This window comes from Panthera tigris, chromosome D2 (assembly GCF_018350195.1).
Source record: "Panthera tigris isolate Pti1 chromosome D2, P.tigris_Pti1_mat1.1, whole genome shotgun sequence".
Classification (NCBI taxonomy): domain Eukaryota; kingdom Metazoa; phylum Chordata; class Mammalia; order Carnivora; family Felidae; genus Panthera; species Panthera tigris.
The window spans coordinates 22,104,515-22,122,730 of record NC_056670.1 but is presented as its reverse complement, the minus strand read 5'-3'; the positions used below and the strand labels follow the sequence as shown (position 1 = coordinate 22,122,730).

At 42.0% G+C, this 18,216-nt stretch overlaps 1 protein-coding gene across 13 annotated transcripts in view; it reads left to right on the top strand.

The window, feature by feature from the left end:
• RHOBTB1 (Rho related BTB domain containing 1) overlaps positions 1-10,436 on the top strand; it is a 266,985-nt gene extending 256,549 nt beyond the window's left edge. For 12 of the 13 annotated variants that reach the window (XM_042960308.1, XM_007095790.3, XM_042960309.1 and 9 more), the window contains 4 exons: positions 1,854-2,004; positions 4,804-4,892; positions 7,628-7,733; positions 8,254-10,436. In XM_042960308.1, coding sequence (XP_042816242.1) covers positions 1,854-2,004; positions 4,804-4,892; positions 7,628-7,733; positions 8,254-8,423 — 516 coding nt within the window. In that variant the 3' untranslated portion in view covers positions 8,424-10,436. The other variant, XM_042960316.1, reaches the window with a different exon arrangement.
• The last annotated feature ends 7,780 nt before the right edge of the window (positions 10,437-18,216 follow it).

Here is an 18,216-nt window from a genome sequence, read left to right as displayed (position 1 = left end):
ACCAAAATGGTCCAAATTTTAAAGTTTCACAACTTAACCTTCAATTATGTATAAAATTGTACTAATCCAAACACGATCTGCATAAGATAAATGCATGTGTACACAAACGTATATGTATGTAAGCATATGCACAGATACAACTGATATTAGAGTCACTGGAATAGGAATTAATTACAATACAACAGCTTCTTTATTTTAAAATCACATCAGTAACAGTGTCTACTTGCCAGGTTCTATCTACTGTAGAGGTTGCCTAGAAACTTGAAATGAAGACCTTTGTTAAATCCTTGATGGTAGTAACCCATACAGCTTATTTACCAAATCATAATTGTTTTCATTGACTATGTCTGAAAGGGGGTGTGTGTGGAATTTTCTTACTATTTCTGGGAAGTTCTTTGGGCTTTCCCTCTGATACATAAAGAGAAAGCTCTGTCTGAAAGGACAGTCCCTGTCTGAGGTGGCTGGTGGCCATGCAGGAGAATGACATAGAAGGCTGAGATAGCTTAAATGATTCTGGAACCACAACACTAGAATGCATTGACCATGAGACCCATGTAGATTGTGGAGAGAGAGAGAAGGAGGGAGAGATTAGATGTATAATAGAGATGTAATCATCTTTCTGTGGTATATAGAGGTTTGCTAAGCACCAGAAATCAGAAGTTTATAACTGTTTATCCTTCTCAACTTAGAAATCTGATTCTTAAAAACTGTTAGTGAAATACAGTACTTTATTATACTGTGAGCCAAACAAACCTTTGATTCCTTGCCATGAAGGGTTTCTTGTACTGCACAGTGGCTCTGACCACAGACCTTAGAATTATGCTCCCCAAGTTCAAATCCCAGACACTGACTAGCTCTGTGACCTTGGATTTGGGACTTAACCTCCCTGAACCTCAATTTCCATACCTGTAAAATGGCAAAAATAATAGTCTCTTCTTCCTGGGGAGGATATAAGGATCAGAGTAGATCACAGTACCTTATGTATAAGAAGCCTTCAATTTTTATCATTATCATTCCAGTAGTTAAGACCAATGGTACTGTTCTGTACTGTGCCAGGGTCCGTCTTGTAGAGTTACTTAGAGTCTCTATGCTGCCCAGCAGTGTGCATCCTCATTGATCCATGCCTTGGTTCTCTAGTGAACTCCAGCATGTATTAATATCAGCAACAACTACAGGTACTCAGGAGACAGATTAGGTAAATCCTACAAAGAAGATGCCCAACCAACTATTCCCCAGATGTCCCAGGTAAGGATTTCTCTGGGTTCTCTGAATCTACTGATACCTGATAATGTTCCGATAATTTTGAATCTATGCGGTCGTGTCATAGGAAAAACAATGAAGTGTGTATATTGTGTTAGCCGCTATCGATAGAACGTTGGAATCGAGCCAGTCACTGTGGCAGCTAGGGTGGTTCCTCATCCTCTGTTTTGACATCTTAGAGAGCTGGGCTCTATCGTGTGTCAGCAACAGTGTGGTTTGCAGCTCCCCCCAACACTTGTCATGTCGCTAGGAGATTTCTTTCCCCACAGTAGAGTATTATAAGGTACTTGGCAAAGAGAGCCCATAATGTCATCATACATTTACAGCCCATTTGTCTGATTTATAAGTCCAAATAGCCATTTAAAAATTCCAAATCAGGCTTTGTCAGGCAGCCCCACTCTTTTGTCATCTACAAATCACACTGTTATGTGTAAAGCAGTAAATAGTGAATGACTTCTATACACAGCCTCAAAGCAAGTGTCCCAGACTTGCCAATATCAAATCGTGCAGTTGGGATATTTATAAGCAGTGTAGCCTGAAAATGTACCCACTGCTTTCTTCAGCAGAACTTAGCTTTTTAAATAACGTTTCAGGTGTATCTCCCGAACATAAACAAGATGTCAATGCAAGCGGTATTGGATTATCTTTATACCAAGCAGTTGTCACCTAACTTGGACCTGGACCCACTGGAATTAATTGCCTTGGCAAACAGATTTTGCCTGCCACACTTGGTTGCACTTGCAGGTAAGGCCGATGACTGGGGGCCATGCAGCGTCTGACTGTCAGGCTTGTCAAAATTACACTTAAACAAAAATAACGTTTCCAGGGAGTAAAAATTAATTTTGTATCACCCAACATAGGGCTGTCTTGTTCAGGGTGGTGGGAATTGATCAGATGTATCAGCCCAATTCAATTCCACAAATATTTTCTTAAGCACCTGCTTTGTGCTAAGCCCTGTTGGGTGATGCAGTTATCAAGATGAGTAATGCATGATCCCTGCTCTTGAGACCGATGCTCTATGCACTCTGCCTCATTTGTGGACCATGGAATTTGAAATAAAACTATTGTGTCCATATTATCCATAATGTGTGCTCAGACACAGTCTCTAAGAAAGAGGCAGTAGGAGGCAGTGGCTAAGAACATAGGCTACAGAGCCAGATTTCTCGGGCTCAGATCCTGACTCCACCATTTCCTGGCTAGATGACTTCACACTTAACCACTGTGTCTCCGCTTTCTCTCTCTTTGGAATGGGGACCATGTTATTCTACTGTGGAGTTGTTACGAAGATTAAGGAGTTAAGATATATATATAAAGTTCTCAGAACAGTGTCTGGCACCTAGTAAGCATTATGTAAGTGGTTTTTTTTAAGCTATTTTAGAAAATGTTCTGACATTGTCAAGAGCATTTTGGGAGAAAGAAAAAAGGGGGACTTGGCTTCACTTCTCAAAATCTATGTGTCATTTCTGGATTTGTTCGGCTGGTAAGCTGAAACAGGTCTAAATAGGATATATATATTCACATACCTTTTTTTTTAAATGTAAACCTTCAGCTTCATTCACTGCAGGTGTCAGTTAGCAATCTGGGTGTTTGTCACTACGTTAGCTGATGCCTGTTAATCGTGAAGGCAGAAATAGTGCCAGTTTCATACATTGGCCTGCCTGTCCCCCTCATGCGGAAAAGTGCCTGAGCATATTAGCTTCCCAGTAAATACCTGTTGAATCATTAAGTGAATGAAAATGAATGTCGGAACAAACTAACTGGTCTTATCTGCACTTGACTTTCTGGCAGTGTCTTTAGAAAAGAAAATGTATTTCTCTGGACTCCAGGTTTCTACCAGGAGATCAAAGTCCTCCTTGCCTTGCTTCTTCCCCCACTGGAAAGAAAGAAAGAGATTGTTGAAGCATTGCTATTTGACTTTTTAAAAACTATTTTTAACCAGTACACCCAGAGTGTACTTATTTTTTAAATGCTAACTGTAGTAGGCTGCAGGAAGCAGTTCCTTTTTTCACAGGTAGAGATTCTGAACCATTTGACTATCCAGTTTTTACAAGTATTTATCCTTTGAGGATGAACTGATTTTTTTTAAATAGTCAAAACCAATTTGGAGCCAGATCTGCTGAAGAAGGTTTGTGATTAATCTTAAAATAATGCCATTTCTGCTTAAATATTAAGTATGGTGATGAAAACATGGGACTGACTTCTCCATGAAAGGAACTGAATCAAAGAGAGCTTCTCGGGTAAACGACAGACTTCTGTGCATCTTTCCTTTTGTTATTAAATGCTATCATTACTATTATGATTAATATAAAGCTTCCTAAGAAAATTTCCTTAATCATTTACAGTGTTTGGTTAGTACAGAGTGTTTAGAACATGTTTGTTTTTTTTTTTTTTAAATCAGTTTGTGGCGTGAAAATGCTTTGCAAACCTACATGTTAAAGGAATGTCAAGAAATGTTGCTATTAACTTGAAATTAAAAAGTCCAATGACTTCTTTGGAAAATTTAGTCCCAAATAGTTCTTTGTCAGTCCAGCCAAGGAAGATTGTGCCAAAGAAACCATTCAAACCTAGATCTCATATTGACCAGATAGAGGCACGTTGACTAAGATGTACGTAGAGCCAGAACAGAAGGTAAGCATGATTAAGACAGTTTATTGGACTAGAAGAATAGATGCAGTGGCTAGAGATGAAAAAAGCACCTTGACATCAAGGAGCTAGAAATGGGAGCCTAGATTGTACCCACACAGGTCAATCCCAAATGCAGGTGATGGCCCCAAACAGAGGCAAAGACAGTTCAGTCTCAGAGCCACTATCCCAATTCAGCTTCCAAGCCTTGGACGCAGCTCCCAGGCTTAAGTGGCTCTCCCAACCATATTTTTGTTACCTCTGGGTGAAGGTCTCCCCAGTCTTTAGAATCTAAGAAGCTGAGCAATAAAGATGTCACCCATCTTCAGCTGTTGAGACAGACATAGGCATTCACATTTTTAATTCCCCATATAGATCCATTCCTCTGATACTCAGTCCCTCCACTGTCAGAGACTGTTGAGAATTGGAGTGATAGGAGTGGAGAAACTGTCAAACAGGAAGATAGCAGAGAGTCTAGAGGATTCTATGAAGGTGCTGGATTCTCCAGAGCAGAACTATCCGATAGAACTTTCTGCAGGGATGGAAATGTTCTGCATCTGTGTTGCCCAATATACATGTGGCTATTGAGCACTTCAGTGTGACTGAGGGTGTGAATTTTTAATTTTAGTTAATTTTAATTTAAGTTGAACTTGTCTCATGTGGCTGGTAGTTACCATACTGGACAGCGAAGGTCTGGAGGACTCTGGCTATTTCAGAAGTGCAAATGAGTGTCCCACAGTTGTTGGTACAGTGGCTGGAGACCAGAACTCCCCATGCTGACAGGCCACCCTGAGCTGAGTTCAGATGGCTACCAGAGCCATGCTTCCTCTCCAGTTAGGTGGTCCCAGACCAGACCCTCTAGGCGAGATGTCTGGCTTACAAGGTATGGTTCAACTTTCTCCCGTTCTGTCTCTTCCCCAGAGCAGTATGCTGTTCAGGAGCTGACGAAGGCCGCAATGAGCGGCGTGGGCATCGACGGGGAAGTGCTCTCTTATTTGGAACTGGCCCAGGTCTGTAACAGTTTGCCTTTCACCTTTTCAGTGTGTTCAACCAGTTCATTTAATGCTGATAAAACATTCCGCTGTTGCATCTGTCTAAATAAAGATGTCACCACTGAGTCACAGAGGGCCCTGTGTACACTGAGAAGATCTGAGAGTTTCACGTTTCATGCACCATTCACCCTGCTGGGCTTCGTTTGAGAAAACAACAAGGACCCTACCCCACGCCAGCCCCATTGTCCCCCGAGGCACCAGCTTCACATGTGGGAGAACAACGTGGGGCATGATAGGGGAAGGTTTTGTCTCTCCTTGTTTGAATTCTTGGACACATATTGGCCAAGATCTGACAGTTTCTAGAACTCCACGAAGCCCTGTAATGCCCTACATCTTACTGCAGCTCTCCTGGGGTTTTCCAAAATCAGTATTTGTTAATATCAATATTGTGATTCCATAATCCCAGTACACACTTGCACTCTTCCAGCGAGGACCCAAGATCCAGCTCCAGCTTTGTCATGCATAACTTACTCAACGCACAAAGCTAAACTCTGCCTCAGTTTCCTTATCATCCTGTCAACCTTACAGATTATTTTGAGAATCAAGTGGGAAAGAATGTCCAAGAAAGAGCAGTGAAGAGTAGAAGCCCTCTCACAATACAAGGCACCCATGCGGGATGCTTAGTCCCTGGCATAGACTTCACTGACAATGAGTTTACGGAGGAACTAAGAAAAAACTCTTCAGTCCTTTGTTCAGCCCACTGGCTTTGGTTTTCGCTCCCTTTCTGTGTTAGGGCAGTGGTTTACTAAGTCTTAGATCCTTCTCAGTTAAGGGAGAGGAAGTGGTTTCAGGGAGAATGGGGAAGGAAGTAGCAGGCCGAGATGGCTGGGATTCCCAAGGGGAAAAGGCAGAAGAGGACTTTACAGCAACCTGCTCATTGTAACTTACCATGCAACAAGTATTTTTATTTTCTCCCCACATATCATACACCACCCTAGACAAAAGGACATGTGGCTACAAATGGTATGGGGCAATCATAGGCAGTGAGAGAAATAGAAGCATGAATTACTAAAATCCAATGGGAAACACAGCCTAGTAGAGGTTACAATTAAAACCAAGAACAGACATCTGTTGCAGTAGGATTAGCAAGCTCCCATCAAAACCACGGGCGCCTGGGTGGCTCAGTAGGCCAGGGGTCAACCTCGACTCAGGTCATAACCTCACGGTTTGTGGGTTGGAGCCCCACATCAAGGTCTGTGCTGACAGCTCAGAGCCTGGATCCTGCTTCGGATTCTGTGTCTTACCCTCTCTCTGCCTCTCCCCTGCTCACGCTCTCTCTCTGTCTCTCAAAAATAAAATGTTAAAAAAAATTTTTTTTAACTGGTTGTCCATACTTGGAATCTGAGGTCTTTTGAAACAGGTCTGGAGCATAGTTTACAACTTGTGCTCTCCCCAGTAAATACTCCTCCTGGAGAAAAATGAAATGACCCAGAATTCCATATAGGGCGAGGCCATTGAGGTAATGATTTGCAGTTGTGTTGATTTGCTCTGTGTCCCTGCCCTGACACGCGTTGGCAGGAAGAGTTGAGGATGGCGTCTTCCATATCTTAGCTCATTCATTAGACCCTAGCCTAGTGGCATGCTGGGCTTGTTTTACAATGAGCCTGGGGACAGGTGAGACCCTGATCTGTTGTTGCATTTTCCAGTTTCCATGGTGTAAATCCCCCCACCTTAACAACGTGAAATTGCTGAACTCAGAGTAGGGAAGAAATAGGCACAACTGACTCCCTTGGGCGGGTGCAGGCCAACTCCAGGACACCAGTGCCCTAATATTACTTTCCAAAAGAAACCTGATATCAGGAGAAGTTGGAAGCATCAGCCAAAATTGTCTATAGTGTTGGGGTTGCAATTCTCAGAATTTTTTGAGTTATTTTCTGAGGACTTCGCCTTTCTTCTGGGCCTTTGTTCACGGTAGAGACGTGGGTAGAGAGGAAGCACCCTGTCACTTTCGGGGCTTCACCCAATCAAAGAAACCTCAGGACCAACAAACTGAATGGATGTCTGAGAAAGACGTTGACAGAGTGTGGGGTGTGGAGTAGACCTGCCAAATTTGGGGAGAAATGGGGAGGTGACTGTCGATCTTTGAGCACGAAGTCTGTTCTGATCACAGCTCCCTCAGCTGCTACCTCCCCAGGCACCTGCTCAGAAAGGAGATGCTGTGAGTGTCAACTCCCTGCCACCCTGCCCACACCACCCCCTCTTCTCAGGTAACCAAAGGACAGGTATAGGACAGTTACACATTCTGCAGTCTCCTCTTTCAGATCTTCGGCCCCAGCAAGTTGAGCTCTGACATGCGACATAGAGTGCTCCATGGCCGAGGCTTCCCTATACAGAGTTGGTGTCCCTGCTCCACTGCTGGCTGGCACCTTCCTGAGGCCACGGTCATTTGTCGAGAGTGGGCCATCGATGGGGGAGGCTGGGAGATAAGGCGCGCTCTCAGCTTCTGATCTGGCATGGTGATTATTTTCGGTGCGCCTATCACAGGGGCAAGGAAGGGGTGTGCCAAACACTGTATTTGGCTGGCGTTGGAACCATGGCCAAAGTCAAAACATTGTAGTCAAAACAAGAGGTTTACTGAATTAGTCACACGGGCCCTTTATCTCTTTCACCCCTCTCATGGCTTCCTATTCTTTGTGCCCCCCCTTTAGAAAGCAGAGTCTGACACCCCCCCCTTTTTGGTCACTTCCCTGTAGTTCCACAACGCCCACCAGTTGGCCGCCTGGTGTTTGCACCACATCTGCACCAACTACAACAGCGTTTGTTCCAAGTTCCGCAAGGAAATCAAATCGAAATCTGCAGGTGAGACTGTGGGTCCCTATGTGTCCGGCTCTCATCGCCTCCAACCGAAGCATTTACCTCTGTGCCCTTGGGAAGGTCCATGAGCAGCAGGCAGCTCATGGAGAATTCCTTGTGACTGGTTGGCAGTCACATGCATGTGACATGACACAAGGACTTGTGGGTTGGGAATTCTCTTTGAAGAACTTCATCCTTGAGGGATTTGGGTGGAGTGGGGATCGGGGTTCCCTGCTGCACAGCCTGCCGAGGTTGTTGCTCATCCTTGTCTAGGGGGCATGCCTAGGGCCAAGCCTACACTCTGAAGTCAGGCGGTCCTGGGTTCAGGTTCTCTGTGCCCGGCTACTTCAGGCAAGTGATGGTAATTCTCAAAACTTGCCTGTCACTATCTGCAAATGGTCCTACACACCAGGCTGTTGAGAGAATATATAAGAGAACATATATGAGAAGCATTAGGCACAGAACCTAGAATATAGAAGCATTCGATGAACCAAGAGTATTATCATCTTCATCTTTCCTTCATCAGACAACCAGGAATACTTTGAGCGGCACCGCTGGCCCCCTGTGTGGTACCTGAAGGAAGAAGACCACTACCAGCGCGTGAAAAGGGAACGAGAGAAGGAAGACATTGCACTAAATAAACATCACTCGAGACGGAAGTGGTGCTTCTGGAATTCATCTCCAGCAGTCGCCTGAGGAGGAAGAGAAACAAAAATCAGTAATCTGACACACACTTTTAAAAGCACTACTGTAAAATTAGTCCTATTATTAGAGATAAGTCGTAGTTCAGGTTTCAGGCACTGATCTTCCTCCACTTTTGTGCATTTATCTTTGTTGGGATCAAAGCACAAGCCTCCCCATCAATGAGCCTGGACAAAAAGGGAAGTTGACGCTCACTGCATTCCTTAAACCTATATGTATATTTTTTGTTAGAAGGCTTAATAAACTTTAGTCCGTTATTCCGTTTGTTTTTATACAAAGGAAAAAAAAATCCAGCTTTCATGTTTCAAATTCCAAATTGGAAAATATTTTTATATGGTCTCTTGTATTTTGTTGAAATGAAAATACTATGTATTACTTTATTTTACAGGCCACAAATTAACCATGAAGTCACCCTGTGATTCTCTGCCCACATGAGCACCAAGCATTATTACATAATTAGAGGGTTATCCTTTCGTTGTAAAGTAAAGGGTTGGAATGAAATTCCCCCAAGCGCAAGTTAGAGAGTGTTGAATCTTTGTTCTGCTGAATAACATTGGTATAATTACCAAGTCAACTCCAAGAATGTGTATTTACAATATTTGCCGTGTAAGTGCTAGTAATTATATGGTTATATGTGCCATGTAAAATACAGTGATATCAAATATTCTGTTGTTTAAAATGTCCAGATTCAAGAGGATAATCTTTATAATCATTAGAAGGGCTTATTAAATCCCAGCATTATCCAGGGCAAACCCACCAGTGGACCTGAATACAAAAGATACCGTAAGAGTGTTGGTGTTTGGATTGCTGTGTTCAGGTTTGTGTCACGCAGTATTCCTTGATCTTGCCATGCTTCTGCATGCAGATTCTCTAGTGACTTGAATCGAGATGGGCGAGGGAAAGATCTCCAGACTTTGTCCCATCGTCTTACCAACCGAAACAGGCTTCCTCAGGTCTCTCACCTGCAGCCAACTTCACTTTGTAAGACACGCATTTTTAACTCTTCCCAGGGAAAATTCATGCCACTGTAGAAGTAGGCTGAGGCAGACGACCCACCCCTACTGAGATTCAGCGGGGCCTATGAAAGCGCAAAGCTGGAGGCTGGGTCGTCTGAGGTCCCTGCATTCTCCAACGCAGACAGGAATCTTATTCCAAGAGTCTAGGAAATGGTGCTATTGTGAGTTAGTCCTGACCCTTTGTCATTCTGAGTTTTCAGTGTTAAAATAGAAAGCATTGAGCAGGGGAGCTTTATAGAAGCAGTCAATCATTGCTTCTCTGTACATTAAAACGTTACAGCACTCATACAGAGCATTTTAAGGCGACAGCTCCATACTTGCCATGGGATGTTGTATGGCGGGGGCTAGGGCTTATTTTGTTGAGAGGTCAACTTACTGATGCTAAAGGCTGTTGATTTTTTTTCTAGTTGTCAGAAGTTAGAAGAGAGTTGAGTCTAAACCCAGTGTTGACAACCATATGCATTTGAAAATCTATCCAGATTACGGATGGACATTTATTTACTGGCAGTGGATACACACCAGATACAAGAGTTTGGAGAGGCCCAGAAATGCATCACCCTCTCATGACAAAGGAGAGGGCACTAGAGTAGAGATGGGATGGTTGTAAATGCTTTTACTTTAACTTTTGGTCAGTGGGGCTGTAAAGCATTAACAGAAGGAGAAAGGAGACAGAATGAGAGGATAAATGTCAAGACTCAGGACGATTTGACATATATCCCACCATAAAATGGCAACAGTTGAGTTTTTAGTGAATGGTCAGAGTTGAATTTATACAACCAAAGCTCCCATGTGATTGTAATCTTGCCAAAATATAATGGACATGTAAATGAACCTGGGGAATAAGCAATAATATCCACTAGTGTTTGTCATCAGCTACTGTAACCAAGTGGCTGGTTCATTTGGTTGATGCTGATTATGGCCTTTAACCATGGTGGTTTGTTTTCGTGTTTTTTATTTCACAAAAAGCCAATAAAACTGTTTAGCTATAAAATGCCTCCTTTTTGTTTTTAAGGACTACCAAAATATCATGTGTATAATTTTAATAGCTTTAAAAAAAAGTCAAAATTATAAAGGTGCTGGGTCATGGGGGCTGTGTGTGCTTCCATAACAAGGCATGTTAATGACCGTCATCTTTTTGGTATTGCCAGCAGACAATCAAATGCCAAATGAGGGATCTAGCGCTTTGTCCTTGGATAATACAGTTATGTCACTAGACATGACAGAGCATTGGAAAAAGCAGAAATGGTGTGGGGGCTCCTGGGTGGCTCAGTCAGTTAAGCGTCCAACTCCTGATTTCAGCTCAGATCGTGATCTCATGTTTTGTGAGATCAAGCCCCACATTGGGCTCTGTACTGACAGCCAGAGCCTGCTTGGGATTCTCTCTCTCTCTCCCTCTCTCTGCCCCTCCCCAGCTGGTGCTCTCTCTGTCTCTCTCAAAATAAATAAACATAAAGAAAAAAAGAAATGGTGTCTCTACCCTAATGGATTTATTATAGTCTGGGTTTGGACAATCCTTCCAGCAATTAAGTGAAAGGTTGCATTTTGGTCTTATGAAGATCAATCTTTTCTTTAGAAGCAAACCTAAGAAAAACTATGGGAAAATCTGTAAACAACTCTAGACTTCTAGTTAGTATAATGTCTACCCAAACTCAGAGGAAAGAAGGCTCTCCAATGAGATCTCATAGCAGCACTCTTCTAGTGGCATATCTCCTATAACTCCATGGAAAGGAGTTGACAACTATACAAAATAACTGCAGAGAAGACACAGTGAGATTTCCAACACCTTCCCACACCTTTCAAAGGTGGGTAGTCCATATCGTGACACCATTTACATAACATATACCAATGAAGTCCTACCTATAGGAAGCACTGATCTAAGTTTCTCCCAGAGGAATGCCTGGCAAATCATCAAAGATTTCAACATTGGCATTATAATACCCACAAATCCTACTGGTTCAGAGGTAACTCAAGTATTTTCTTTATGGACATTCAAAGGCAAGAATTCAGTGTTGCTAAGAATTTTTTTTTCACATTTGTTTCCATTTTATGGTATATAAGTTATCAAAATTCAGTTTTCATCACTGTGACATTGACTTCTACTAGTCAGAGGAAAAAATAAAATGAATCCTGAGTTTCAAAACTATTTTATGAGTATAGCATTTCTGAAATGAATGCCTTTCTGCAAGCTAAAGATTTACCAGGCTATTTCTTTTCTTTTTATTATTTAAATCAAAGTTAGTTAACATATAGTGTAATAATGATTTCAGGAGTAGAATTTAGTGATTCATCACTTACACAGAACACCTAGTGCTCATCCCAACAAGTGTCCTTAATTCCCATCAACCCATTTAACCCTTCCCCTCCCCACCCATCTCCCTTCTAGCAACCCTCAGTTTGTTCTCTGTATTTAAGAGTCTTTTATGGTTTGCCTCCCTCTCTGTTTTCATCTTATTTTTCCTTCCCTTCCCCTATGTTCATCTGTTGTGTTTCTTAAATTCCACATACGAGTGAAATTATATGATATTTGTCTTTCTCTGACTTATTTGGCTTTTTTTAGAGCATAATATACTCTAGTTCCATCCACGTTGTTGCAAATGGCAAGATTTAATTCTTTTTGATCGCTGAGTAATATTCCATTGTATATATAAACCACATCTTCTTTATCCATTTATCAGTCAGTAGACATTTGGGCTCTTTCCATACTTTGGCTATTGTCGATAGCACTGCTATAAACACTGGGGGCGTGTGCCCCTTCAAATCAGCATTTTTGTATCCTTTGGATAAAAACCTACTAATGCAATTGCTGGGTCATAGGGTGACTCTATTTTTAACTTTTTGAGGAACCTCCATATTGTTCTCCACAGTGGCTGCACCAGTTTGCATTCCCACCAAGAGTGCAAAAGTGTTCCCTTTCTCCACCTCTTCACCAACATCTGTTGTTTCCTGAGTTAATTTTGGCCATCAGGCTTCTTCTTGAATTGGGCATTTCTTTAATCCAATACTCTAATTGGATGCTAGTGGACAAGTAGCAATAACTCCTCTTATCTAGAAGAATGTGACTATTGCCTTAAAGATACAGAGAAGGGGCACCTGGGTGGCTCAGTCAGTTAAGCATCCAACTCTTGATTTGGGCTCATGTCATGATCTCATAGTTTGTGATTTCAAGCCCCGAGTCAGACTCCATGCTGACAATGCAGAGCCTGCTTGGGATTCTCTCCCTCCCTCGCTCTCTGCCCTTCCCGCACTCACTCACACTCTCTCAAAAAAAAAAAAAAAAGATATAGAGTTAAAAGTTAACCAAGGAGAATGTGTTTCTGTTATATGTGTAATGAAGAAGCAGCTCAACAAAGCAAACAAACAAACAAAATGCTAAAGATAATTTTAAAAGAGAAAAAAAGAAAAACGGAGAACAAGCACTGACCAAAGCCACACTTCAAAGTTGCAGTAAGCACTCTGAGACACAGATGTACTCTGTTTCAAAATGCCAAGTTTTGAGATTACTCCATATCTTATGGCTGAATTTATTTTCGGATGAAGACTTTGCTTTCTTGAATTTCCAGTTAGAAGGCAGGTGATGTATGCAACATGTAAAGACACTGGTGTGGCAACACTGGTGACTTGTAAACGCAATGCTTCTGTTAAGCTGTTCTGTTCCCTCTGGCTGGACTTGAAAACTCTATCTTGTGCCTTTAAATTGTATATGTTTACTTAAACAATTTAGATTCATGGTTTTTCACTGGGTTCATGTGTAGGTGCTTCATAAGTTAGGTATTATCTGACTACAGTCTACAAAATATGGGAATAATTTAGGAGCAGTAACTCTTGGGTAGAAACCAACCACATAGTTGCACATCCACAGGCATGAAAGTGGTAGAAACAATGATAGGAGACGTGAAGTGACTTGTCAGCAATCACTCCTATTGCTCACAAAAATTTCTAGGAACACAATGTCTCAGTTACACAATATCCAGTAGAATGTAGATGAAATGGGTAATACGCAAATGCGGCCCCATGCAAGGAGTATTGGAATCCTTTGAGTCTAAACACATTCTCAATCCAAAGACGAGAATGGTTAGATTTTTGCAGGCAATCATTGAGGAAAGAACTTGATTCCCTTCTCTCTCTCTCTGCTTGGATGCCCACGGTGAAAATAAAGGAAACCTCATTTAAAACCAATTTGACAATAAACTTCATATATTGAAAAAAAATAAAAAAATAAAAAATAAAAAAATAAAATGAAGTCAGGAAGCCCTGAAGGGGGTGCTCTCACACATGTACCACTCCACAGCCTGCATAAACAGCAGAAAGAATTATCTTGACAAGAGAGGCATTTTTCACATAAGAATTTCATCTCCTGCTTTTAAGAAAAACAAGGAAGATCCCTCCCTGCCCCAGCAACAGCACACTAACCTCCTACCTGCAGCCAATGAGAAACACTACAACCTTAAACTCTTGTTCTTCTCCAATGAACTGCTGTTTAAACAGCGGCCTTCAATTTCCTCCTAAAACCTAATAAAAGCTGACCTTCCCTTTGCCTGTGGTTCATCATAGCTTGCATGTTCTGAACTGCAACTCCACTGCTGTTCCTGAATAAACTCATTTTGCTAGGAAGTAACTGGCTATTTTATTTTTTAAGATTGACACAACCAAAGTTTGGGCATTTTATTATTATTATTATTATTATTATATTATTCCCTCCCAGACTAATAAAAAGAAACATCCTTTTGCTTTGATGATTCATGGTGGTTCCGATCAGAGTGGGTATCTACCCAGGGGATAAGCTTTTGTGTGAAAAGATACACAACCTCCCTAAGCTTTAGTCATCTAAAACATGGGAATGGTTTTCACTTTTTTGGGTGCAGATTAAATGAGATGATTTAAGCAAAGCACTTGCACAGCTCCTGGCATATAGTAAGCCCTCAGTAAATGAACCTGTGATCTAAGCATGTTGACTACCAAGATAAGAAATCTGAGAGAGTACAACACTGCATGTTTCAGAATAGAACAATGTGGGCTTTTCCTCTTTTCCTTAAAACCTTGCTGCTTAATGCTTCATGACAGCGATTTAAAAATTAATAAAAGCTATGGGAAAATAAAAAAAAAACAAGCCAGAAAGTAAAGGCAGGTGATGGCAATATGGAGGAAGGTATAGCACTTTCCACAAGGGCTCCCCCCTCCCTAGGCTGCCCTGTCTCTATGGAATAAGGGCTGCACTACCCCAAGGCCAAACTTGGCTTGAGTCTCTGATTCCTTTGGAGCATTTTCTCTTTCATTCCTCCCAGTCACCTTTTTTCCTTATTTTTGGATGTGAAGAGTCTAGTTAACCAGGCTCCTCAATGCCCTGAGTGCTTAGCATTATCAGCTGCAGTCCTACAAGACCCTTCTCTTTCATAATACCCACTCCCATAACGTGCTCAATATATGTCTTTACATGTGTGGATATCCTTAGATACAGTGCTGTTTCGGGTGTGCGATCATTAATTTCATTGATCCATCTTTCAGGCTCCACATTGTTTTTGGAAACCCAGCCACATAACACTGCACCCAGTCCTATGCCTCCCATGGCTGCATGATTTTCCTTAGATCACATCCACATTTCACTCTCCAATCCCACTGGTGATGGGAACATTAGTCAATCTTCTCTCCCTGGCATTGCAAACGAACTTCCTCGCACACACCCTGGGGTCAAGATCTAAAAAACAGATTCTGGGACTCCCTCCAGATGTATAAACCAAAGCCTCTGAGCTGATGGACACATGTGGGAACTCACTGGTGAGTGAACTCAATGCTGAAAACCCTACCCTGCTCCCAGCAGTCGGTTGATAGGATTCTATAGAATTCAAGACTCAAAAAACCTGCAAGGCTCTGACCCAGCCCAGACACTTGCTGTCCTCTGGCCCACAAGAAGAGAAAATGGGCTTAACTCCCTGCCACCTAAGAGGCTTTTAAAGAGGCTCTCCTGATGGTGAAAGTTGTGGCCTACTGGAATGAGGTAGTCAATCACATCTGGCTCTGGCATTTTGTGTCCTGTGACTCTCACAAAACACCAAAGGACAAGATGGCCTCTCAGGAGCCCCTTGAACACTAACATCCCTGATTTTCTGCCTTAAAAGAATCCTTGCTGGGCTTGTGCATGCTAATTGAAGGTTGCCTTCTAATTTTATGTCACATGAAGTCTAAAGGAAAAGTAAACTGCTAGTACAAACTCAGTAGATTGTTCAAACTGTCTCAGAGACTTTCAGTTTCTTTATGACTCTTAAATTCCCTAGAACCTATCAACTTGAATATAAAACTTCCCTTTTTCCTAGTTTCCTACCTTTGGTGGTCAGCCGAGAGCAACACCTCCTAATTCATCAGATGGAGCGTGTTCAGGCCACTGTGATTTCCCTCCCAGCCCTACCCCCACTGGGATGCTCAGACTTCACTGTCACCACTGTCAAGACAGTCTTTTACTTAGTGAATCACAGAGATCTCTTTAAAAATAAGCAGTCATAGATGGGGTGCCTGGGTGGTTCAGTCAGTTAAGTGGCTCAGGTCTTGATCTCATGGTTCATGAGTTCAAGCCCCATGCCAGGCTCTCTGCTGGGCTCTCTGCTGTCAGTGCCTACTTTGGATCCTCTGTCTCTCTCTCTCTCTCTGCCCCTCCCCTGCCTCTTCCACCATCCCACATTTGTGCATGCTTTCCCTCTCTCCCTCTCAAAAATAAAATAAACACTAAAAAAAAATACAAATAAGTAGTCATAGTGGGTCCTTCTTAACTCTAACCTTCAACTCTTACAGAAATGGGCTCACCAGTCTTTAATAATAATAATAAATAATAATCTGGACTATCTTTCCAGAAAATTCCGTACTGCTGGTTACCCTTGCTCTCATTTTGCTTACATTTGTGTTGAGAGCCTGAGTGGTGAGACTGCTAGGATGAACTTTCACACACTCTCCCAATAATACTCAAGTGTTTCTTCACAGTGCCATAACTTGGATTGATGTTCCAAGCCTAGGCACCAATCTACCAGAGTCCTAAATAACTGATGTGAGAGCCATAATAATGATAAGTCATTTTTCATATATATCATGGCCAATCACTATGATAAGTACTTTACATGCATTTATCTCATTTAATTTTCACAACTTTACCTTATGGGGAAGGTATAGGACTCCCCAGAAGCAGACCCTGAGATGAAGATTCACATGCTAGTGATTTATTTAGAAAGTACCCTTAGGTGAGACCATTAAGAGGAAGGAAGGAAGGAGGAGGGGACAGTTTCAGGGAGTCCCACTCTCAGCTAGATCTCAAGGCATACCCTGGAGTATGAACTACACCTCAGAGTTGGATTTCTTATTCCTACAATGGTGATCAAAGGCTAAGTGCTCTGGGCAGGGAAGGGGGAGGGGATAATTGTAAATCCCTGACAATTTAAGGTTCTCTGGCATCAGAGAATTGAGGGAAGTGGCTCCAGAAGCCTGAAGGAAACCTTCCCATGAGAGTCTCAAGTATGGGCTGTTAAAGGTAAGTAGAGGTCATGGAGGGGACATTCAGAAGAGTAAGAAGGACCAGAGGGCATCTCGGAGAACAGTCTAATCTGCCTACTAACCTCTATTTTGAACTTCTGAAAAAACACCTGTTCAATTTGATGGGCACATTGATGGAAGTGTCATGTGCCAGTGAGTAAATATGGGTGAAAAATTTTGCATCCTCTTTTGTCAAAAAGCTACTGAAATCATTCTGAACATCAAAAGATAAATTCACCTTGATTAACTTGCCAAAATTACAGAATCTCAAACATAATCATCCTCCCACAAATGTACACAAGGCCTTACTCGAAAGGGCATCATTGAATTTTCCCTAGATTATGCAAAAACAAATTTAATAATTATTTACTTGAACCTAAACAAATTTCTGTCACACAGCATTTTATAGACTTACGGCAATTTCTGGAAAAGGCCTGAGATGGCAATTCTGATTCTCCCTTGATATCCCCACCATCTTCCGTGCCCACCCCCCCACCCCCACCACACACACACACAGAATCAGTCCAGGAGAGATGATCAAAGGCTAAATAAAGATTTAAAGTAGACTTTTACAATTTTATGCCAATATGAACTGTTTGATTTTCATGGCGTTCACTGCCTGATTTGTATTGAGCCTACCATAGGACCTAAAGTAAAGTCATTGCCTGGAGCCTAAGCAGTGGGATCTATACCTGACTCCTAAACAACAGAGCATTCCTCCAGCTACCCAAATACTAAGCAACCTTTCCAACTGCAGCATAGGGCAGAGTCTCCCATTGGATCATTTTTCTGGTTTTATCCCAACAGTTCATTGGGGAAGAAAATGGTTTTATTGATCCTTATATCTATTTGCAACTCACTGAGATGAGAGGTACAGGGAGGGGTAAATATCTGAGCTCATCCCAGCGGAATATCTTTTTGTATTCTTTTCATAGGTTGGGTTATTTTTGCTGGATGGATGTATTGGTAGTGGGTGGATGATGTCTCTGTGTGATGGTAATTTTTATTGGAACTAGTTCTTTCCAAAAATGGTATTTATCTTCAATTTCATTGAGAGTGTTCTTCTTGATTATGCATCTCCTGAAGCAAAAATGATTGCATTCATAACCAATTAGGATATATCTCTCCTGTCTTAAAAACGCTTGGCCTGAGTGAGGCCCTCAGCTGACAGCCAGGAAAACATGCTTCTATGGAGAAAAACTTGACCCAAAGTCCACCCAGGAAATCAGGGCCTTCCAGGTTGAGGACTGTTCCAAATCTCA